Source organism: Lynx canadensis, chromosome B2 (genome assembly GCF_007474595.2).
Source record: "Lynx canadensis isolate LIC74 chromosome B2, mLynCan4.pri.v2, whole genome shotgun sequence".
In the NCBI taxonomy this organism is placed as follows: domain Eukaryota; kingdom Metazoa; phylum Chordata; class Mammalia; order Carnivora; family Felidae; genus Lynx; species Lynx canadensis.
Window position 1 is genome coordinate 68,784,112 of NC_044307.1, and position 24,673 is coordinate 68,808,784.

The 24,673-nt window shown below is 36.2% G+C and overlaps 1 protein-coding gene across 13 annotated transcripts in view; it reads left to right on the top strand.

Annotated features, from left to right (window-relative positions):
• MYO6 (myosin VI) overlaps window positions 1–24,673 on the top strand; it is a 152,054-nt gene that overhangs the window by 47,510 nt on the left and 79,871 nt on the right. For all 13 annotated transcript variants that reach the window (XM_030315862.2, XM_030315864.2, XM_030315866.2 and 10 more), the window contains exons 2-4: window positions 10,980–11,118; window positions 16,397–16,466; window positions 20,684–20,757. In XM_030315862.2, coding sequence (XP_030171722.1) covers window positions 11,002–11,118; window positions 16,397–16,466; window positions 20,684–20,757 — 261 coding nt within the window. In that variant the 5' untranslated portion in view covers window positions 10,980–11,001. The remainder of the gene's footprint in view (window positions 1–10,979; window positions 11,119–16,396; window positions 16,467–20,683; window positions 20,758–24,673) is intronic.

The following is a 24,673-nucleotide window of genomic DNA, read 5'->3' on the forward strand; positions in this document are numbered from 1 at the left end:
TTTTAAATTATGTTTGTTTCTTATGCCATTACAAAATAGGTTAGGACAACATAACATTATACAACCAGGTCTTTTTCTAGATCTAGTGACAAATATAAACCAGTGGTGCAGACAAGAAGCTTGATTAGGCAGAGCTATGTAGTGCAGTGATTACAAGTTTGGACTTGGGGTCACACAGGATTCTCATCTTCTCTCTATACTCATTTCTTAATTGTTTTTGTTGGGGCAATTTGCCTAAACTTCCAAACCTCAGTTTCCAAGTGGCGATGGTAGCTGCCTCCCAGAGCTGTAAAAACTAAATGAGATAACATATTATAGTAGTGTAATGTCTGCTGAATAGTGAATAGTCTGTGAAACATTATAGTAATTTTGTTTCCCTTGGCTAACTGAATTGAATTCCATACCAGCTATGAGAAGAAAATTGTCTTCGGTTCCTGTTTTCGTGTGCTATACCCATGCACACACAACCCAAGTTAGTAATGTTAAAAAAACCTTAGTGTTATGGATTATATGAAAACTTTATTGAATATCCTAGGTTTTATTATCTCATTTATGAGTGATAGAAATTATAACAGAATAACACCTTCTACTCTCCCTTTTTAATTTGTGTGTCTCTCAGAGTTTATTCCTCCTGGTCATAGCATTTGAGTTTGTTTTTTTTTTCCATTGAATGAATTCCTGTCTCAGGAGAACTATGTGGCCTGCATTAGATTGGACTTGGGGTCAGCTCTTTTTTTTTTTTTTTAAGTTTATTTATTTTGAGAGAGAGAGAGAGAGCGCATGCTTGCGTTTGCACGCACACACATGGTGGAGGGGCAAAGAGAGAGGGAGAGAGAGAATCCCAAGCAGGTTCTGTGCTGTCAACACAGAGCTGGATGTGGGGCTGAACCCATGAACGTGAGACCATGACCTGAGCTGAAATCAAGAGTCAGACGCCTAACCAGCTGAGCCACCCAGGTGTCCCAGATTCAGTGTCAGCTCTTAAAATGACCTTGCTGCTTGTAGGTGAAAATCAACTTCTATTATGCACATTTTAGGAGAGTTAAGATGCTCACAGTGTCAATGATGTATTTAAAAGACAGGATTGTTCAGGCTTCTTATTACCTTGGTTAATAGTGCACCATCCAGGTTGTGGTTTGCTTACATATAGATCTGTTAGTTTCTGAAAAATCTAATATTGACTCAAGGCCTGGGATTTAAACTGTAGAATATTTCAATTTGAGCAGAATGGGGCCATTTTAAACACAGGAGGATCCTTCAGGAAGAAAAGGCCTTTCTTTTTGGTTGAAGACCAAGTTAAAATTTCGTTAACCACTTAATAGGAGATCAACATTATCCTGTGGTGGAGAAAATGAATTAGTCTTTAATCTTTTACAAACTCCTTTTTGAAAGACCAACAAACTTTTAAGAAATAACTTTTAAATCTAGCACTCAGTACAAAACCAGGTAAGTTCTGGATGTAATCACTGGACAATAAACAAGATTAGTCACGGGGTATGAAAAATCTAAATCACCTGGGATAAATTAATATCTTGTTTAGGTATTTTACCATCTGTAAGAGAAATTTTGAGCTGAAATAAACTGAGATATTGAGTCTCTGAAGAATACAAGGGCTTTCTCTAGAATGGTCTACATTTTGGCTAGGTTATTTTAGTATAGATTATCTACATGTATTGTTTAAATTATGGCTAATTCAAATTTGTTTTGTGATAGTAATTTAGGTAAGAGTTTATAGCTGAAGTATAGTTTATGATTTCTTCTCTGAAAATCTGAAAGAAAATCATATAACCAACTCTCATAATTATAGTAATATGCATTTGGAGTAATTTGCCAGATGGTATCAGTTTTCAAATCATTTTATAAATATTTTAAATATTTAATAACGATATGAATTTATCAATATTTGCTTTTAATTTTTTTAATGTTTAGTTTTTTAGAAAGAGAGACAGAGCATGAGTGGGGGAGGGGCAGAGAGAGAGGGAGACACAGAATCCAAATCAGGCTCCAGTCTCTGAGCTGTCAGCACAGAGCCAATGCAGGGCTCAAACCCATGAACCATGAGATCATGACCTTGAGCCAAAGTCAGATGCTTAACCGACCAAGCCAGCCAGGCACCCCTGCTTTTAATTTTTTTTAGCCCTCTTTTTTTGTTGCAAGTTAATCTTAGCTATACTAGTTAAGCTGAAGTTACCTTTGGTGTTTAAACCTATGTCTAGGAATCAAGTGGTAATAGACTTAGCTTTAAATATTAATCAGTATATTAAGCTTTCTGAGGCTATATTTGGAATTACAGTATAACTTTGGTAAAGATGGTCAGTCATCAGGACTGATCACAGGATCAGTTGGACCTACTACTGTTAAAACCAGAGTGTCATAGCTGACCTAGACATTTCTTGTCTTTCTTATAATGTTGTAGATTGAGAAACATTGGAGTTCTTATTTTCTCATCAATATCTAAACCTGTAACAGTGACTGGCATGTAAGAGGTGCTTGGTAAATATTCATTAAAAAAATAAATGAGTGAAGATATTAATTAAATTGAAGTAGTTTTTAGATATTGTTATCTTGAGATAATTTCTTATTTTTTTGTCATGAGTTCGGACTTTGTGGTAGGTTTTTTCTCCCCATTGTTAATGAATGTTTGTTGTTGATAAAACCAAGATAATAGCAATAAATTTCAGTACTAATGTTTAATGATGCATAATCCAGTATTACAGCAATTAAATAATTCCTGTATTTTGTACAACTAGAAGAACAAGCTTGACTTGGAAATGTTTTCTAGGAAGACCTTTTCAAAGGTAACTTACTAACTAGAGGGAACCCTACTGAAATGTTTTTGAGAATTTCATTGTACAAAGACGTTCGTAATGGAACTGATATGGGCAGTGAAAGATTGTTCTAGGTACACACAGAATGCACCAGCCATGGCCAGCTGTTACCTGGTGCTCAGTGTTCACAGTATCTGCACACCTGAGAAGCTAATAGCCTTCAGGATAGACTGATACAGATTAGAGTAGCTGCCAGTTTAAAGCTTGTGTGCCAAAGGTACACATAACATTATTTTCATTAGCAAGCCCAGGGCCTGGCCAGATGAAAGAGTAGTCTTTTTAAAAGGCAAATTTGATACATCTATGCCACCCTCTTACCCCCAACTGGGATATAAGATCCTGGAGGGCAGGGATTTTTGCCAGTTCTGTTTACTGGTTTATTCAGGTGGTTATTTTCCTATTAAAAAGCAACATGAGGCCAGATTGTGTCCTTTTGCTCGGCATTATAGCTCCAGCACCTGGAACTATGTAGTACATAATAGGAGGCTAAGTAAGTAATTAATGGAGTAAGTTAATGTAGAAGGCAAACTTAAAAGGATTCTGCATATTCTGTTTAATGCTCCTTTCTTCCTTTTTGATATCTTGTTCTTTTAGCACAACTGTAAATTACCTTGAGCTAGTACTCAATTCCTAATACCCCAGACAGTAAAATATAAGGCACTGTTATGTATCATGGCTATATTTAAAGTGTAATCTTTGAATGTAAAGGAGTAGGTGATGACTCATAGTTTGTGGTATGGGCCTACCGGTTCTGTTTATGGCCCAGGATTGTTATATTGGGATTATCACTAGAGTTGTCAAGAAGGAAGAATATGGATGTGTATTATTTGTCACTCTAGCCTTTAATACATTTGCTCCCCAGGGAGATTTCTGGTGATATGCTTCTTACCTTTAAACAAAGAATAAACGAAAAGTTAGCTAATAACCTCTGAAAGGGTACTGATTGCCTTCTATGGATTACTTAGTGCTTCTACAGATTACAGTTGACCCTTGAAAAACTTGGGGGTTAAGGGTGCTGACCACCTGCCACAGTTGGAAATCTGCATATAACTTTTTTTTTTTTAATGGTTATTTATTTTTGAGATAGAGACAGAGTATGAGCTGGGGAGGGGAAGAGAGAGAGGGAGACACAGAGTCCAAAGCAGGCTCCAGACTGCAAGGTGTCAGCACAGAGCCTGACACAGGGCTCCAACTCACGAGCTGTGAGATCATGACCTGAGCTGAAGTTGGCACCCAGGTGCCCCTAACTTTTTTTTTTTTAATAATTTTTTTAAAGTTTTATTTATTTATTTTGGGAGAGACAGAGAGAACATAAGCAGGGGAGGGGCAGAGAGAGAGAGAGAGAATCCCAAGCAGACTCTGCAAGGGCGGCACAAAGCCTGGCATGGAGTTCGAACTCATGAAACTGAGATTATGACCTGGGCTGAAATCAAGAGTTGGACGCCTAACCAACTGAGCCACCCAGGCACTCCTGCATATAACTTTTGACTTTCCCAAAACTTTATTGGTAGTGAGAACTGCAAGAGATAACTTTTTACTGTGATGCACAGTATACTGGAGAGATGAACTGTTCACTCAGAGATGATTGTCACATGGTATTTTAAGCCAGTACTCACAACACTTGAGCTTATTGCAGTAGCAAGAGGAGGTGGCTATGAAATCATTACAGTAGTATAATGTGCACTACGGTTAATTTTAGGTATTCAGTACTAATTGAATTTTAGGTATTCAGTACTAATACTGGATTCAATACTGTATCTTTTTTTTTTATGGTTCTATCAACTGTGAATGGTGTCATGTATGGTCTGTGTGTAAATTTTGATAAATTACAACTTTTAAAATAGATTTATATACATTTCATGGTAGTAAATGATAAATTAGGCAAATACATATATAAATTTTATGAGACTAGTATCTATATTTTGTACATTCATGATATACCTTTTTCTTAATTTTTCAACATTTCTAGGCTATGTGGTTTGTGAGGTTTTTCAAATTGTTACAAATCTCCAAAAAATTTTCCAATGTATTTATTGAAAATCCACATGTAAGTGGACCCATGCAGTTTAAACCCATGTTGTTCAAGGGTCAACTGTACTTCTGTAGATCACTATAGTGCTTACTTAAAAAATTTCAGTTGTCAATTAAGTATAAAAAACGAGATAATTTTTGGTTGATGCATATTGTAGAACATTTCCATTCTTTTCCCGAAAAACATAAGGAATTTCAAGAATTTTAAATTTGCTGACCTAACTCCAGGGGTAATGCATATATAGTCAGGCTTTAATGTGTTTAAGGTTTCTAGTATAATAGCACTGGGAATTGGGATGTCTTTAAAAAATTTTTTTTCAATGTCTTTTTAAGTACTCTTCATAAGCAGACATGCCTTAATAAGTATGAATGTTGATTGCATGGGTTTTTTTTTTTTTTCTGAATGATTTTCTGGGAGTAAATAGTAAGTAACATGCCCAAAAGAATTTTGTCTTCTGTTGTGGGATGAAAAGTAAGACTTCATTACTGAAGGTATTTGTTATAAGTATTTAGGATTCTAAAAACAATTAAGTGAAACCTTTATTTATGTTTGAGAGAGAGAGGGAGCATGTGTGGGCATGTGTACAAGTGGGGGAGGGGCAGAAAAAAGGCTAGAGAGAATCCCAAGCAGGCTCCCCACTGAGTTGAGGCTCATACTCACAAACCATGAGATCATGACCTGAGCTGAAATCAAAGAGTCAGATCATTAACCGACTGAGCTATTCAGACACCCCAATTAAGTGAAACCTTATTAAAAAAAAGGTTTATTCTAAGAGAATATTAGAATAGTAGGTAGAAGATATTTAATAGGGGAGGGTATGAGTTGTCCACAGTTTCTCCAGGCACAAGTACATCATCAGTACAGAGTTAGAATACAACAAGTTCAGATAAGAATCTGGGCTAGCTTCATGTGGTCCAAGGTCAGTGGATGTCTTTGATGACAGTGCTCAATGTGGCTGCCTCTTGGGTTATACTGCTCCAGTTTGGGCCAGTATTTTGCCTAAGTACAGGGCTCTAAGTTGGAAATAATTTTCCTTCAGAATTTTATAGGCATTGCTTTGTTGACTTCCTGCTTCAGTGTTGCTGAAGCCATTTTGATTCATGATCCTTTGGACATGACCCATGTTTTTTCCCTTCTTTTTTCTCTGATTTCTCTAGATGTGTGTAGCATCTTCTCTTTATTTCTGGTGGTCTGAAATTGGACATAGTGTCTTTGTGTGTGTGTGTGTGTGTGTGTGTGTGTGTGTGTGTGTGTGTGTTTTCCCAGTTATTGTATTGAGGACTTAATGGACATTTTGGCTAGACTCTAGGAAATCATGCCTTTCAGTTCTGGTGAATTTTCTTTCAACATTTTAGTTTTCTCCCTTCTATTTTTTGAGGGGGGTGGGCAGGATGTCTGTTGTTCCTGGTATTTTGATGCTTAATAATTTTACGTGTTTCATTTTCGTATCTCTTCTTTTTCTTCTCCTCCCCCCCCCCTACTTTTTATCTCTTTTTTTCTTGGCTTTCTGTAAAATTGCCTCAACTTTATATTTTATACCTTCTAGTGAATATTCATTTCTAGTGTTATGCTATTAAAGGAAAATTATGTTGACACTTGTTAAGATGACAAGATTATTCAGGATTATTGCAGTAGGAGTGTATTAGTCTATTTGGTCTGTCATAACAGAATGTTATAGATTGGATGTCTTATATAATAGAAATTTATTTTTTCACAGCTCTGGAGGCTGGAAGTCTGAGATCAGGATGCCAACATGGTTGGGTTCTAGTGAGGATTGTCTTTCTGGCTTTCAGATGGCCACCATTTTGCTGTGCACTCACATGGCCCTTGGTTGGGGAGCAGGATCTGAGATCTCTTTTCCTCTTTTTATAAGACCACCAGTCCTATTGGATCAGGATCTCACCCTTATAATGTCATTAACCTGATTACCTCCTAAAAGCCCTATCTCCAGATATAGTCATATTACGAATTAGTGTTCACATATTAAAAAAATATGAATTGAGGCGGGAATGACAAAATTCAGTCCATAACAGACACAGTCAGTTTATAACAAGGGATGTTAAAATAGGGGAGAGAGATCAGGCTCAACTTGGAGGACAGAAAAGGCAGCTGGGGATTATAGCCAATGAGCAGAGTGAGAGGGTCAGTGAATGCAAAGTAAGAGAAAACAACAAGGATAAGGGATTCTTGAAGGCAGTTTAAGGATTTATATATCAAAGGTAGGGGATGAAAAACTTAATCAGATATCAAGGGAAGGGAAATTTCTCCAAAGTGGCTTATCAGGATTCTTGCTAAAACCGGCCGATGTAGGCCCAACAAGGATAGTACAGACATGGAAGGCCTAGTTGCATGGCCTCATCAGGAAGCAGGCTCAGAAGAGCCTAACTAAAGTTTGTTCAAGGAGAGGGTTTTTGTTAGCAAGTGGCAATTTTTATATGTACACCATTAATTCTTTCTGGCATTTCTCTTTCCAGAGACCTGGTCTTTTCCAGAGAATAACATCTAAGCTTCTCTTGGGGTAGTGATGGGAGAGTGGGGAGGCATTTGCCCAGTGATGTGAAGTATGTGCGTGTTGGTGGTGTTAGGAAATCTCTTTCTTTTTTCTTTTTTTTAATTACTTATTTATTATTTATTTTGAGAGAGAGAAGAGAGAGCAAGCAGGGGAGGGACAGAGAAAGAGAATCCCAAGCAGGCTTTGCTCCGTCAGTGCAGAGCCCAATGTGTGGTTCTAAGTCATGAACTGTGAGATTATTACCTGAGCTGATATCAAGAGTTGGATGCTTAACTGACTGGGCCACCTACACACTCCAGAAAATCTCTTTTTATGTATTTGTTTGTTTGTTTGTTTATTTATTTATTTATTTATTTATTTTTAACGTTTATTTATTTTTGAGACAGAGACAGAGCATGAACGGGGGAAGGTCAGAGAGAGAGAGGGAGACACAGAATCTGAAACAGGCTCCAGGCTCTGAGCTGTCAGCACAGAGCCTGACGCAGGGCTCAAACTCACGGACTGCGAGATCATGACCTGAGCCGAAGTTGGACGCTTAACCGACTGAGCCACCCAGGCGCCCCCAGAAAATCTCTTTCTTAAACAACTTTCACCTAGTCTTTCTTATGTTAGACCCCCTCTTTTTACCCTTGGTTCTAGAAGTATTTTCGCAGTATAGTTCTCTGTCTTTTGAGATTCAGGGGTAAATGTGGGTTGTCTTCCATCTTTCCCTATTCCTGACTTGAGATTCAGTCCTTTCAGGTTTCCTGAGTCAGTTGCCTCTCAGCCATTTGATTTTCAACTTCCCAAATATTGTTGCTGCTGTCCCCTCTTTGTTTTTTCCCATCCTTATGGATTGATTTTTTTTTTTTTTTTTTTTTGAAGAATCACTTTACTGTAGATTTAGGTATTAGATGAAGGGGCAACATTACATGTGTGCCTTTAAATCTGTTATCTTAATTGGGAAGTTCTGGCAAATTGTTCAAATAGGAAAGCAATTTCAATTGTCCAAAGGAATTTGCAATTCTTTTTTGAACTTTGGGAATTTTGCTTTGCTGTGATTTTTTTTCCCCAGATAATTATTCCTAAATGATATTTCATGACTATTCTGTAATGTCCTTCTGTATTTAAAAGTGTCACAAGACCATTTTTGCAAAATTTACTGGTAGCTTCAAACAATGGATATTGGGGAAAATAAGGGGAGAGGTGTGAGTAGTATCTGTTGGGTATCATGAGAATGGTGATCTCAATTTTATGTCACTTAATCCTCATAGCAATTCTGTAAGGTAAGTGATATCACTTATGGGTAAAGATAAAGATAATGATCAGAGAGATTAAGTAACTTGCTTAAGAGCTAGTCAGACAGTGGTGGAGCTTAATTTCAAGCTTAGGTTTTTAAGACCTTTCAACTCTTCCTAGTTCACCATATCCTCTTACTCTTCCCAAATTGTGTGAACAATTCATTCATTCACTCAGTGAATATTAAGTTGCCTGCTCTGTGTTGGGCTTTGGGAACACAGAGAGGTCTAGTTCATGCCCTGATAGAGCAGGAATGACATGGTCAGATTTACCTTTCGGTTGGATTTCTGGTGATCTGTGCACATTGGCAAGAGTAGCAGTGGGAAGCTAAGTTAATTACAGAAGTCCTAGTAAAAGGCCATGTTGGTTTTGACTAGGATGGCAGAGGTGAGACAGAGAAGTGGGTAAAAATAAGATACCTGTTGGAGGTAGACTTGATAGGTTTAGAGGAGTGATATGGATTTGCAAGGAGCTAGAAGAATTGAGGATGACCCCATGTTTGATTTGAACTGAGTGTTGTTGGTGCCTTAACTGATAAGGAAGAACAGGCTGGGGTGGTGGGACAGAGTAATAATATAATAATCATGTTACATCTTTTAGGTATATTTGTGAGGAGAAGATGTCCACTAGACGCATAAAATCTGGGGACTCAGTTCACTGGTGTTCTGGGCTAGAGCAATAAATTTGGGCATCACTCACCTAAAGATGGTACTTAAAGCCATGGGACTACATATGATTCTTTAGGTAAAGTGTGTAGATGTAAGGTGTGGTAATGTAAGTCTGCTCAATGTTACTGATTGACTTCTGTGGAGAATCTTCATTTAATTTCTTAACTTGGAATACCCATAATCCTAATAGCCTTTGCTGCATGGGGAAAAGCACATCTCACTATTGAAGACATTAACCAACAAGTATATTGCAAACATGCCAGTTGTTACTAGCTTTTTGATTGAACTACATACTATACATCCTTGACTTTCATAAGAAAATAGACTTGACAACATCCACAGGGGAAATCCCAGATTTGAGAATGCCACAAAAGAGGAGAGTTTATGGCACATGTATCAATTTTTCTTTAAGTATAGATAAGTAATGAAAAATAAGTTCCCACTGAGATGATGAAACCAGAACATCTAGGATCACTCACTAGCCAATTTGTGATTACCCATTAGTCTCCTAGAATCTAAGCTCATTAAAATTAAATGTCTTACATGTCATGAACCCTTTGGCATATTCTCAAAAGACAGAATTGCAAAGATATGAGATTGCTCATATTAGATATGAGATTACTAAGCATAGAAGCTTTAGAAGAACACTTGAAAAATTACATTAGAATTCACAATAGGCAAAAACTGGAAACGATCTCAATGTCCATCCGTAGGACAACAGGTAAACAATTGTGGTATAATCAGTCAGTGGGCTAGTATATACAACAACATGGTTGACTGTCAAGAACATTTTGTTGAATCAAATAAGCCATATGCAAAAGCGGTAAGATTTCATTTATGTGAAGTTCAAGAAAAGATAAAAAGTAATCTATGATGAGAGAAACCAGAACAGTAGATGCCTATGGGGGTTAGGGTTTGACCAGAGGAGGTATAAGGGAACTTTCAGTTCTATATGGAAATGTTCTATATATTGATGGCAGTGTTTGTTAGATGGGTATATCTAGTTGTCGAAGCTCACCAACGTGTATACATGGGATTTGTACATTTCACTGTATATAAGTTTTACCTCAGTAAAAAAAGAAAAACAAAAACAGTATGCTGAGTGGTACTGTGAAGATACCATAGGGGGCAACATGGGTGAGGCATCCTTGTAGTTTCAGATTGTCAGGGAAATTTTCCCAGAGGAGATAATCTTTCACACGTCTCATTTTTATCCCTTTAGGTCTACAATGACTTTTGTTAAACTCTTAGCTAACTCCACACAATAACATCTATTCCTAGGACAACTGTTTATTGTGCTATCCAGAATACTTCAGCGAGTAAAAGGAAGTGTTGTTATAAATTACACTGGGGCAATAAGTGAACATTATGGCTGTTTCGGTTTCTGTACTGCTCAAAGTGCAGTACTCCACTGCAATCACAATTGAAGGAAGGCAGTAGCAGAGCAGGTTGAGGGTTGAGTAGCCTCTGCTTGGTCCTTATCTAAAGGTGGATAAAAAGGGTCAGGGTGCAGCCACAAGATGAAAGGGGGTGGGGTTTACCTGTGATAGGGTCAGACATGTGTTTCTATGAATTGCAATTCACATGTTAGCTTTCTAAAAAAGTATTTATTTTTTATTTCCAAAGTTATTCATGTTGTTTTATTTGTTCCTTTCAAACAGAAAATAGATACTCCCTTCAAAAATGGAGGATGGAAAGCCCGTTTGGGCGCCACACCCTACAGATGGATTTCAAATGGGCAATATTGTAGATATTGGCCCTGACAGCTTAACCATTGAACCCTTGAACCAAAAAGGCAAGGTGAGTTTCTCAGAAAGATTTCAAAATTTGATTTTTTTTTCCTATAGGTGTGTCCCTTCTTAATGAAATAGATATTCCTAGCTCAGTATAAGGGAAAACAATTTTCTGGTAAGTGAATCTTAGTTTTCTAGTGAGTTATTTATTGTTTTATATCGTAGGGGAAAAATGGGATCCTATCATAAAATCAGACAAATCTAGTGAGCCTTTCATATCATTTTTAAGAAATAGTTATATGATAAAATATGAACAGTAACATTTTTATTCCTTATATTGCTCAAGTTATTAATATGTCTGTGATGTAGTCAATATATTACAAAAGTATGAAAAGTGAATGGGATTATTTTACCAAATTTTGCTTTTTGCATTAGCTTCTAGATGATTTTCTTAAGCTTTTTATTTACTTAAATTTATTAGCATGAGATTAGATACTTGATAGAGCATATTCTATTAAGTACAGATACTTAAGTCTTAAACATACCTATTGTTATTGTGTTATAATGATAGCTTTTTGTTATAATGATAGTTTTTAAAACATAAAAGCATACTTTAATTTTGTACACATGGCATCTGTTTATTTTCTTTTTTGTTTTTTTTTTTTCAATGTTTATTTATTTTTGAGAGATAGAGTCAGAGCATGAGTAGGGAAGGGGCAGAAAGAGAGGGAAACACAGAATCCAAAGCAGGTTCCAGGCTCTGAGCTGTCAGCACAGAGCCTGACATGGGCCTTGAACCCATGAGAACCTTGAGACCATGACCTGAGCCAAAGTCAGATGCTTAATTGACTGAGCCACCCAGGCGCCCCTATTTCTTTTTATGCCTAGACATAGACTAGACAGTATTACAAAATGGGAGTTTGGGGAAAAAGTGATCTGGAGTCTCTTTGGTCTTCATGGGGACTGTAAGGTCTGCCTTTGTGGGAGAACTTAACAATTTTCAGTTTAATAAATACTGTTAAACACCTCTTACTAAATTAAATTTGTTGATGTCATTTCTGTTTACTTTAGACTTTGAGAATGTTCGTGAATAATTTATATTCTACTGATACATGGTTAACTAATGCCATATGACTGACATCCTTCTGGGAACCTTAGAAAAACAAGGTGGATCTCTCATGAGGTCTTTTCACAGAGAAAACTATTCTGTTACTGTAAACAACCCAGGAACCTAAATGCATAATATATAATGTGCCATGTTAGAGGAGGCCAATTAAAGATGCTCTCAGGCAAGAAAACACAAAGTGTTTCTAGTTTTTCTTCTTATTAACCAAGGACCTCTTTGTACTTACAATGCCATACATGTTCAGAGAATGAAAGGGTTAAGAAATAAGTTCAATTATTTTCATGTATTTGAAATTGTAGGGGAAGGAAAATTTTCCTCTACCCTTTCAGGTCCCTGGCTGGACCTAAGAATCAACTGACATAAGACAGAGTCACTGTTAAAAAGCATACCATTTTTATTAAATTTTTACATGTACTTGGGAACCTTCACAAGAGAATGAAGATCCAAAGTGACCAGAGGAGAAAGGTTTTATACCTTTTTGACAAAGAAACAAAAAAATTTGTGAAGAATTGATAAGACAAACGGGGTTTGGGCTAAGGGTAGTACATTGTGGTGAAGTAATTAGGAAGATAAGAGTTAGTATGACTAAGTTATAGATTTCTCTTGGCCTTGATTCCCTTTCTCTTCTTTCTTCCTGGTACAGGGAGGTCACTTTTCACATAGGAATTTTATGTCCTGATTTCAGGGATAAAAAGGAGGGTGACAGTGGCATTCTTTCACCTGCTGTTTCTCAAGAGCCATTTAATTCAAAATGATCAGTATGTCAAAGTAGTATATTTAGGGAGGGATAGAAATTTAGTGAGCCTTTCATTATCCTTCAAAGTCTTTTTTCATTTTTGTTTAATGTATTTCATAAGCACAGTAAATGAAAAGGCTGCAATGAAATGAAAAGTATTTTTTTTTTTTTTTTTTTTTTTTTTAAATTTTTTTTTTTGTCAATGTTTATTTATTTTTGGGACAGAGAGAGACAGAGCATGAATGGGGGAGGGGCAGAGAGAGAGGGAGACACAGAATCGGAAACAGGCTCCAGGCTCCGAGCCATCAGCCCAGAGCCCGACGCGGGGCTCGAACTCCCGGACCGCGAGATCGTGACCTGGCTGAAGTCGGACGCTTAACCGACTGCGCCACCCAGGCGCCCCGAAAAGTATTATTTTCTAGGTATATTCTGCTATATATATTTGGTTATATCCACAAAATAATTCAATTCAGTCATAGAGGAAACTTGATTTATGAATATATGCTTTTTCATATTTTAAATATTTTATGTGCTTTCAACTGTGCCTTATTAGTATTAATCAGGTACATATAGAGAACCAATAAAAACACTTAAGATTTAAAATGTGGAGTTATGAAAACTTATGGATCTGTAGGTTATTCTATAAATGAAGAAGCTTCTTTCCGTAAAAATGTTTTGGAGGTTAACAAATTCACAGGGATTGCTTCTAACTTTGATTTTTTTCCCTACTCTCTGAGCAGGGTCTTAATAAGTTATAAAATGACATAATAATCATACAGTTAAAAAGATCCATAAGAGAAGCAATCTTTTACTTAGGTAATTCCTGGTAGAGAGATCATCATCTTTTGAATATTAAGGAATTAAGTGCATAAAGTGATGGACAAGTCCAGTAGATCTGTTTGCTGATATAGTAGAAAGAATGGAAGAGGGTGTGATTGGCTCTAGTGGGAAACATGTCTTTGATGATAGTAATGGCTTTTAAAATTTTCTGATTGTGACCAATAGTAAGAAATAGATTTTACATTGCATTTGATATGTGTGTTGTATGTGTGTGTATTTATAAGAAAGAGATTATACATGTCAGGGAGTAGTATTGTGCATGTGAATGCATATTCATGAATGAAACATTATTAGTGATGCATTCTGATGTTTTCTAATATCTTTTATTCTGTTAAAAATGCTGTCTTGAACCTCTAAATCGATTTCATGTTCCCTATTTGCAGCAGACCGGACTTCAAGCTAAAGCCCTCAATATATGGCTTATTAAGGGTCTACATTTTCTTTCTCTCTCTACTTTGCTAGTCTTATCTTTTATCAACCAACCATTTCCTCCTCATACTCTTGCCATCTGCTTATTTCTAGTGTGTCTGTTCCTCCTTTTCTTCCATTCTTCCTCTCCAGTGTTTATCAAGCCCTCACCATGAACCAGATGGTTTTGGGTACTTAGTGTCCTTGCTCACAGTACTCATTTTACTTGGAATGCCACTTTCCATAGTTTTTTACTTAGCAAATACTATTTATTTCTCAAGATTCTGATTGAGGTCACCTCCTTTGTGAATTTTTTCCACAGATGCCCGATCTCTTCCTTCTCCTCCTATGCAGTAGAATTTACTGTTGATTACTTCTTAGGAGGAGTGGTAAAAATTCTTAGCTGCCTGTAATATTTTATCAGAAATGTTTGTTTACATTTCTCTGTCCCTCCCTACTAGACTATAATCTTCTCAAATGCAGAAACGTATTTGTCCATTTGGTCATTGGAGCTTGATGTGCTGTGTTTGATGTGTGGTACATGTTTGCTGCTGGTGATTAGTGTGTGCTTTGTTATGTGATCTTCCCTTGATAGGAGAAAAAGCATCCTCCCTGTAAAAGAAAACAATTGCTTTAATGAAACAAATTTTCTTTCTTATTGAGAAAGAAGGCAGTAAAGGAGAGAAGATGAGGGCTGGTGGTAACTGGGGGATGAAGGAGGGAGGGAAACTATATTTTAGGACTCATTACTGGCCTTTTACTCCTGCTCTTAACCTTTCCATTCTAGGATTTTGTTGTCTTCCACTTCTCCATTTTCTGACTTTCTGGAACCTCTTCTGTTTCACGTGGCTCCTAACAAGATAGAACCCAAACCTGGGTCTGAGGAGTCCTTACCCCATTTTCCACATCTGTGAAAGAATGCTAATGTCTGTGACTTTAGCAGTTATTTTTTAATACGTTTTCCTATAGAATCATTGTTATAAATTGTGGATTGCTTTATATTACCATTAATATACTTAATACATTATGGATCAGTTCTGATTTTGTGGTCTATCCTCTAAACCTTTGCACATTTATAACATTAAGAACATGTGTACTGGGTTCCAAATAATTAACTTCCAGAGTTTTTAGGACATAAAAGTTTTCTAATTTAGGTGTGACTTTCATTTGAGGTATTACCAGCAGCCTGGATTTTACTCTTTATAGCAGTAGCTTTGTGTTACACTCTTGCATATATGTACATATGTAGACCTACATATATTATTTTAAAATAATTGAACATTTTTCCTTAGAGTTTTATTTGATATGGATGGAAACTTCAACCACAAGAGTAATTGTAATTGTTTGAGAAGTACAAATTTATAAATAACTGCTAGAATGATATGAATAAAATTTAATTCTCTTTAGGTGTAATTCTCTCTTGCAAGATACTATCTTAATTCTAGAGTTTCTGCCATAGCATTTAAGTGATATAATAAATACAGACTCATTCACAGATATCTGTAATTTTATGGACCACATAGTTTTGGATACTGTTTATATTTCTGACACATTTCTGTACAGGAATTTGGATCTAATATGTTTTACTCAAACAATAGCATTAATTAAATAATAGTCTGTGCTGTTGGTATATCTGACTGACCGAATGTTACTTTTTTTTTTTTTGCAATAAAATCACTGTATATACAAACATTAAAAATTTTATTTTTTAAAAAGTTGCTAAAGTACATACCATGTAAATTTAATATTTAGTTACTTCTGAGGGGCACCTGGGTAGGTCAGTTGGTTTAAGTGTCTGACTCTTGATTTTGGCTCAGGTTGTAATCTCATGGCTCATGAGTTTGAGCCCCTCATCATGCTTGGGATTCTCTCTCTCCCCTTCTTTCTGCCCCTACCCTTCCTGCTCGTTCTCTCCAAAGAAATAAAACTTAAAAAAATTTTTTTTAAAAATATTAATATATTTCTTATTTTGTCTCATTCTGGGTGTTAGAGGACAGGATGTTTTTTATTGATTTCTATTATTGATTTTATATTCATGATAAAAGTGCATAATATTTGAGTAAAGTTATTATCCTCTTTTTGGGTTAGTGATTTATTTAATAGAAGGATCTTGTATTATATTTTAGTGAAGAGCATATTGTTGCTATTATTACAATGTATGCAACCAATTAAGTTCATTTATTTTTCTTACTGTTTATAAGCTGCTAGTTTAATGAGCTCTTGTTTTTTTGTTAGACATTTTTGGCTCTCATAAACCAAGTGTTCCCTGCAGAAGAAGACAGCAAAAAAGATGTGGAAGATAATTGTAAGTATCAAGTTAAAAAATAGTTCTTAGCACAGAAAAGGAAGCTATCCTTCCAAAAAATAAACCAGTGGTTATATTACTAGGTATACTATACTGGTTCAGAAGAAATGTAGCCTTTTGACATGAAGGTTCATGTGAATGGAGGAGCTCAAAAGTCCTGAATTCATTATTGTTTCACATTTGCACTTTGGTGAAAGAGTCTCTTGAATGCCCTTTTAGTGTTATCTCAGTTGTGTAAATGTGGGGAATGGTAATAATTTACTATGAAGCCTGAACTAAAGATCTCTTGTTAACAGTTAGGAAAGAGTTATTTTGAGCCTCCTCTAGAATCAGATGATTTTTATGGTAGTATATGTGGTTCAGTAATTTGGAAGTTGAGTCAAGAGGACCCATTTAATGTCACTGTTTATAGGAAACAGACATTAAAAAAATGTATAATAAGAGGAGCCTGGGTGGCATAGTTGGTTGAGCCTCCGCCTCTTGATCTCTGCTCAGGTCATGATCTTGCGGTTTGTCAGTTCGAGCCCTGCATCGGACTCTGCACTGATGGCGTGAAGCCTGCTTGGGATTCTGTCTCTCCATCTCTCTGCCCCTCCCCAGCTTGTGCTCTCTCTCTCTCTCTCTCTCAAAATAAATTAACTTAAAAAATTCTTTAAATGTATAAGTACTAATTGAAAAATTGATTTTAGGACATTATATTTTACCTTAGCATGTTTGGTGGAAAAACTATACAGTGAACCAGGCCATGTTTATTCTTTTGTTTTCAAGGTTAAGCAGTTTCATTTTTTTATTTGGCAGTAAATATTTAAGAATCATATCCAGTTGTCTTGGTATCATTAATGGTATCTGGCATTAAAAACTGTCTACTTAACGAGGTACCTGAGTGGCTTAGTCAGTTAAGTGTCCAACTTCGGTTCAGGTCATGATCTCACGGTTTGTGAGTTGAGCCCCGCATCGAGTTCTGTGCTGACTTTGGAGCCTAGAACTTGCTTCATATCCTGTATCTCCCTCTCTCTCTGCCCCTCCCCTGCTGGCACCCTGTCTCTCTCTCAAAAATAAATAAACATTAAAAACAAAACAAAACAATTCTCCATTTAAAACAGGTAAGAGGTGCCTGATTGGCTCTGTTGGTAGAGCATGCAATTCTTGATTTTAGGGTTTTGGGTTCAAACCCCACATTGGGTGTATTTTAAAAATAAAATCTTAAAAACAAAAAAAGGTAAGAGAAAGGAATGTATTTTGTCCTTGTTGATTTTTCTTTAGAGTTCACATTTGAGTAAGCCTCTAATGTCCCAAGTATGGATGGGACAGCATGGAATAGTGGAGTAATAGGAGACACAAGGGACTCAGGGAGAGCCTGAGTTCACATTCTGACTATGCTGTTAGAAAGATGTGTGCCTGTGAGCAATTTCTCCTCTTAGAGCATCTCATCTGTAAAATGGGAGTAATAATGTGTATGTGGCATGTTTAGAGATGATATATTTAAAATCCGTGGTGTAGTGCCTGACCTTCATCAGTCTCTCAAATGGTAGCTGTTATTATTTGGTGTAAGAGATTGAGGAAAAAAAATTTGGATTTCCGTTTTCCCAATTTCTCAAAATTGATGGAGAATTTGTCTTAACAGCAATCACAACAACAACAACAACAACAACAACAACAACAAAAACTGAAAAGAAAGTGCAAAAGAAAGAATGAGATTCTACTATATATAAAATAAGAGAGAATTCTGTTCTGTTAAAACTTCCTGGGACATTCAGAACTATGAATTAATCCTGTTCACATATTATAATAATGTTTTTTTTTTGTTTATATATCCACATGTAGCTAAACATAATAAATGGTTTTGAATTGTTTCTAATGCATTAATAATAATTTTTTTTAACATTTATTTATTGTTGAGAGACAGAGACAGAGCATGAGCAGGGGAGGGGCAGAGAGAGAGGGAGACACAGAATCTGAAGCAGGCTCCAGGCTTTGAGCTGTCAGCACACAGCCTGATGTGGGGCTCGAACCCATGAACTGTGAGATCATGACCTAAGCTGACATTGGATGCTTAACCGACTGAGCCACCCAGGCGCCCCTGATCCATTAATATTTTAGAACTTGGTTGTATGATATTCTCTCTGCTTCCTTTAAGAATTCCTACTCCCACAATACACTGCCCTGGGAACGCTAATCATTTAAACCTGTAGTGACATGTGAATGACTGCTTGCTCTCATTTCCTTTACCTTCTTCCACCAACACATCCCCAGATATTTCAGGAATATCTGTTAATGAAACTCAATTAAAATATCTGCCAATGGACACAAGGATCTTCTTCTTAAATTGTAATGCATGGGCTATTCCATTTTCATTAAGACGTAGAAAGGTAAATGGTATTTCACAATGGTTGTTCAGAAGAAGGTGAGAGATGGGGGAGTGGTTGAACATCGATAAGAAAAGATGACATGTAAGTCAGGCTCCTGGGACGAAGGTGGGAGAAGTGCAGGGATATAGAAAGGTTGGTGACCAGAACCTAAATTGGATACACCTCTGCTGCCTAACTCCTCTAAATCTTTCTCAATTCAAGGGAAAGATGCCATTCATCTGTTAGGAGGCTTCACCCACCAACTTACTTCTTGTTTTATTCTGCCTTAAGTGGCATTAGGAAACAGTGAGACACATGTCCTGTGAAAGTGAACTGGCTACATTATATGACTATAGAAGCATGGGCAGTCTTTATTGAGATAGATATAGCAAGAGACTCTTGTTTGACAGAATTGATTAGGTTCTGAATTTTATGTTAGGCATATATACAGTGTAGGTATAAGTACGACTTCCATGAAGGATTAAGTAAACAAGCAAATTAATCAGACATAGTTCTGCCCTCAAGGATCTATCTGGTTTAGTAGCCAAAATCAGATATATACAAAATGATAATCATCATACAGGCAGTCTGGGCTAAGTACCATAAAGAAAGTACAAAGAAGAAAGTAGTAGTTCTAGTGGTGGTGGTGGTGGTGGTGGTAGCAGCGAGAATGGGGAATTTTCCTTTGAGAGATAATTTTTGAACTGACCTTAGAGGATAGGTAGATTTTTGACACCTAGAGATATAGAGGTGGAGTCCAATGCATGAATATGTTTGGGTTTGATAAGTAGTTTAGTCTGCCTGCAAGTTAGACCATAGTAAAGGGAGTTGTGGAAAATTATATGAAAAGATCAGTTGAATGCAAGTTTAATAAAGGACTTGAATATCAGACTTGAAAATGGACTTTGGTAGTTGATGGAATCTCACTGATATATTTTGAGGAGGAGAGAGCTTTTTAATTAGTTTTCTAGCATAGTTAGATTCATGTGCTGAGTAGTCTGGATGGATTGGAGAAAAGAGAAAATGCTAATAATAGAAACAAAGTGGTTGGGAAAAAGTGGTTTTGTCTACTCCAGCATGTGGTAGAAATGGAGAAATGAAACTCAAGTGATTGGAAGGCTGGGAGAGTAGATTAGGCTGGGAGAATAGAGTAAATCAGAGTACATTATATTATTTTAATGTTACATATCATATAAGGCACATTAACAATATTGTATATATATGTGTGTATATATATATGTATGTATATATATGTGTGTGTGTGTATATATATAATGTAATATTATACTCTGACATATGAGTAGAGCAGATCTCAGAAAAATAAGATTTCTACCCTGATTGTGTTGTTGAGTAGTTGCATGTCCTGGGTTAACACATACCATTTTTGCAGGACTCTTATTTCATATCAGTTGTGAAGTACTGACTGATCTGATGGCCCCACTCATTCTAAAATTTTATCTTTTGTAGTTTTTCTGTAAAATTCTGAGCATCAGATTTAATTAGTGGATTCACTTTGTTGTATTGAAAGTGTATTAAAATCAATGCTATCTGAAGTAGTACTTTCTTTCCACTTGAATTGTACTGAACTTTTTAACCAGTGTTCATTAATGTGTACTCACCTGGTATTTGCTAGATGTACTTACCTGGTTGGAACTATGTTGTTTAATGATATCACTGTAACACATGTGTAGATTGGAGGTATTTTAAATTGGCCTCTGGGGTTTACATGTACCAGTGTTTTAAAAAGATGGAATTAAATCTAACCTAGTAGGTGGATTTTTAGCTTGGATCAAAGTGATTCAGATTTAGATAGTATTAATTTGATTTTGCTTTTGAAATATTTAAAGATTTACAAATTTTATGTTTCAGGTTCACTAATGTATTTAAATGAAGCCACTCTTCTTCATAATATCAAAGTTCGATACAGTAAAGACAGAATTTATGTAAGTATTTTACCTATGATTTAGGTTTTTGTGGGGATAATTGTTTTACATGCTACTGTTTGATTTTGTTAAGCTTGAAATTTTCTAACAGATCAAATCTTGTTCTGAGCCTATTGAATAGAGTATGACCTCCATGTGGATAAGGATTTTTTTCTGAAAGTTTACTGCTCTAATTCCATGGCTAGGAACATGCATCATACATCATAGGCACTTAATAAATATTTGTGGAATGAAACAATGAATTCAGAGCATTATCTTTCAGACTTTAAAATGTCCAATTTAGTTTAAAAAAATTAATTATTTTGGGTTTTGATTTCTTATTTTTGGTATATGTCTATAGATATGTTAATTCACTATTCACAGTATTCTGCAAAAATTTAAGATAACTATGAAGAATGTATGTTGAAATGAAAATTTTGATGATAAAGAAATGTACATTAAAGTAGAAGGCAGTGCCTGAGGAAATCTTAAGAACATCAAAACACTGATCATAGAAATAGTTGCAGTATTTCATTAAACCCAAGATGACTTACCTTAAAAAACCAGAGTATTAAAAAATGAAAGACAATGCTTTTAATATAAGTTAGGGTTTATACCACATTTTTCAGATGGATACTTAACTGGTATGTTTTAATTATAATTATTCATTGGGTATGTATGAGGTTTTTATTTTAATATGACCTACTTGTAAATTGCTTTGTTGGCTGGAGATAAATTACCACACTGTAGTTCTCCTGTTCTAAAGATGGGACTCCATTATTTTTGAAAGAAGAAAACACATGGCTTCTTTGACTCTTCCCAGATCAAATAGCAGTCTTAATCTTTTATATCACTATCAATTCTCCTAATTATACTCACTTAATTCTGACTAAATTACCTTTGTCTTTGCCATCTGTCCATGTAGTGACAGCTGGGAAATAGAACTAGTCTTTTTAGAAGAGTTTACTTGCTGTCTTTCAATTGTATATAGTATTAGTCCTCACTTTCTTGTTTGATTTTTTTTTTTTTTAAATTCAACTAGTCAGGGAATATATTTGGGTTGATACATGGTTATTTTTTTAAATTTTTTTATTTTTTGGTTATTCTTGATTAGAAATATATTTAGAAGCAAAACTCACTCAGTCGGCAGACTCATACTGAGTATCTGATGTGTGCTAAATGCTGTTTTAGTTACCAAAATAATGCCCATTTTTAAAATTTGTTAAAACAAATTTTTTTTTTTTTTTTTTTTTTTTTTAAATTTTTCACGTTTATTTATTTTTGAGACAGAGACAGAGCATGAACGGGGGAGGGGCAGAGAGAGAGGGAGACACAGAATCAGAAGCAGGCTCCAGGCTCTGAGCCATCAGCCCAGAGCCCCACGCGGGGCTCGAACTCACTGACTGTGAGATCGTGACCTGAGCTGAAGTCGGACGCGCAACCGACTGAGCCACCCAGGCGCCCAAAACAAATTTTTTTTTTTAACGTTTATTTTCGAGACAGAGAGAGATAGAGCATGAATGGGGGAGGGGCAGAGAGAGAGGGAGACACAGAATCGGAAGTAGGCTCCAGGCTCTGAGCCATCAGCCCAGAGCCTGACGCGGGGCTCTAACTCACAGACCGCGAGATCGTGACCTGAGCTGGTCAGACGCTTTACCGACTGAGCCACCCAGGCGCCCCAAAACAAATTTGTTTTAACAGATTTGTTAATCTTTGAAGTAGAACTGGTCACTATTTTGCCTGTACATGTCTTATATTAATAACTTGGTGGTAGAGCAATCATATTTATTTGAGCAAATTTTAATTGTATATTTTTTCTAGAAGTTTGGAAAATTTTTATTACTTTTTTAAAATTTTAAAATATTTTATTTATTTTTGAGAGAGAGAGCAAGTAGGGGAAGGGCAGAGAGAGAGAGGGAGACAGAGGATCCGAAGCGGGCTCTGTGCTGACAGCAGAGACACGAGCTCACAAACCGTGAGTTCATGACCTGAGCTGAAGTTGGACATTCAACCAACTGAGCCACCCAGGCACTCTGGAAAATTTTTATTACTTTTATAAGAATGATTATCCTTTTTAAGAATTGAGATACTTTATTTTTATTTGGGATGTTTATACAAAAGCTTAACACATAGGATTTTCATTGGTCTTTTAATGTTTCTTTGTTGGTGTGGTATTGCACATGCTGACCTGTCCATTAATAACTGAAGGTTAACATGCATATTAATTATACTTTCAAGAAAGTTAGTTTTCTTTTTTTCACATTTAGTTGACCTATAAGTCTTTTCTAAATTGCATGATTGATAGAAAAAATGATCTATTTGTGAAACTTAAGTTTTGGTTTCTCATGTATAATGTCTGTATCACTCTGGAGTATTTTAGGGTTATTCCTAGCTTTTTAGATCTTTCTTAACTGAAGATACGTATGCAGTTAGGCAATTGACCTCTATTAGTGGCTGTTTGGCATCATCAGCTTCTGTTTGGAAAACCAGTGTTTTCAAAGTTAACTGAAGCCATGATTAGTATGTTTTTTTTAGCCAATTATGTCTTTTGGTTATAAAACCATCAAAATAACCATCTAGTTATTATTACTATAACATATGGAAGAGGAGGAAACAGTTTGAAATAAGAGTTTACATTTGATATTTTTCTTTTTTTTTTAAATTTTTTTTTTCAACGTTTATTTATTTTTGGGACAGAGAGAGACAGAGCATGAACGGGGGAGGGGCAGAGAGAGAGGGAGACACAGAATCGGAAACAGGCTCCAGGCTCTGAGCCATCAGGCCAGAGCCTGACGCGGGGCTCGAACTCCCGGACCGCGAGATCGTGACCTGGCTGAAGTCGGACGCTTAACCGACTGCGCCACACAGGCGCCCCTGATATTTTTCTATTTCTCATCAACCAGAATTATCACTGTTCTTCCTTAGAGTTGAGTAGAACTCACATTTAACATTTTTATTGGTTACTAATATCTCTGTAACTTTCCTTTGTCTCCCACAGAAATATTTAAAATATTTAAAAATTAAAATTTTTTTTATTCCACTGCAGTAAACATCTTTGAGAGCATTCACTGAATTTTAGATTAGTAATCTGAGAGTTCAGGGTTTCTACATCATTTCCCTTCTACAACTAGAAGCAGAAAAGAGAAAAGTATGGTAGAAAAGAGAAAAAATATGGTCCTGCCTGCCCTAGTTTGGCCAGTAAACCACTGCTAATTGCTAAGCCACAACTCTTTTTCTACCCACAAGGAATTTTATAAATCCTATTGGTGCTTTTTTCTGGTCTTTTAGAACCACAGTTAAATTCCAAATTTAAAAGCAAACTTAAGTTGCTCATTAAACATTTAGCCTGTCAGTGTTCTAGGCAATGGTTAGCATATGTTGTTTTGCAAAAATCTGGGACCAAGTGGTCACCACAGCACTAAATCAGTCTTTGGCGTTCAGTGATGGGGATAGGCCTAGAGGATCCTGTGAGTTATATTAAGCTCTTCGGTAGCATGGTAAATAAAGTAGTACAGGTGAGGAATATAAATGACCAAAACTCGAGCTGTAGAAATAGAACTAGGAGGATGGGTTCCATAAAGTGGAGTCAACAGAAGAAGGCTAATTGATATGGAGACTTCAACACTGCTCTTTGTGGCTTGGTGGTGATGCCATGAACCAGGGGGCAGGGGTTGCATACAGGAGGAGAGCATTTTCTTTGAGGCAAACGGCGGGGGGGGGGGGTGGTGGTCAAGAGAGATAATCTTGATTTTGGATATGCAGAGTTTGAGATGCAGATGGGATGAAAAGATGAAAATATTTATTAAAAGAGAAATACGGGTCCTGTAGAGGGAACATTTAGGGCTGGAAATGCCGATTTAGGAGTCCTAATTTATATAGAGAATTAAAGGTATCTATTTGCTGAATTTTCTTTTTCCTATGACCCTTGTTTGGTTTT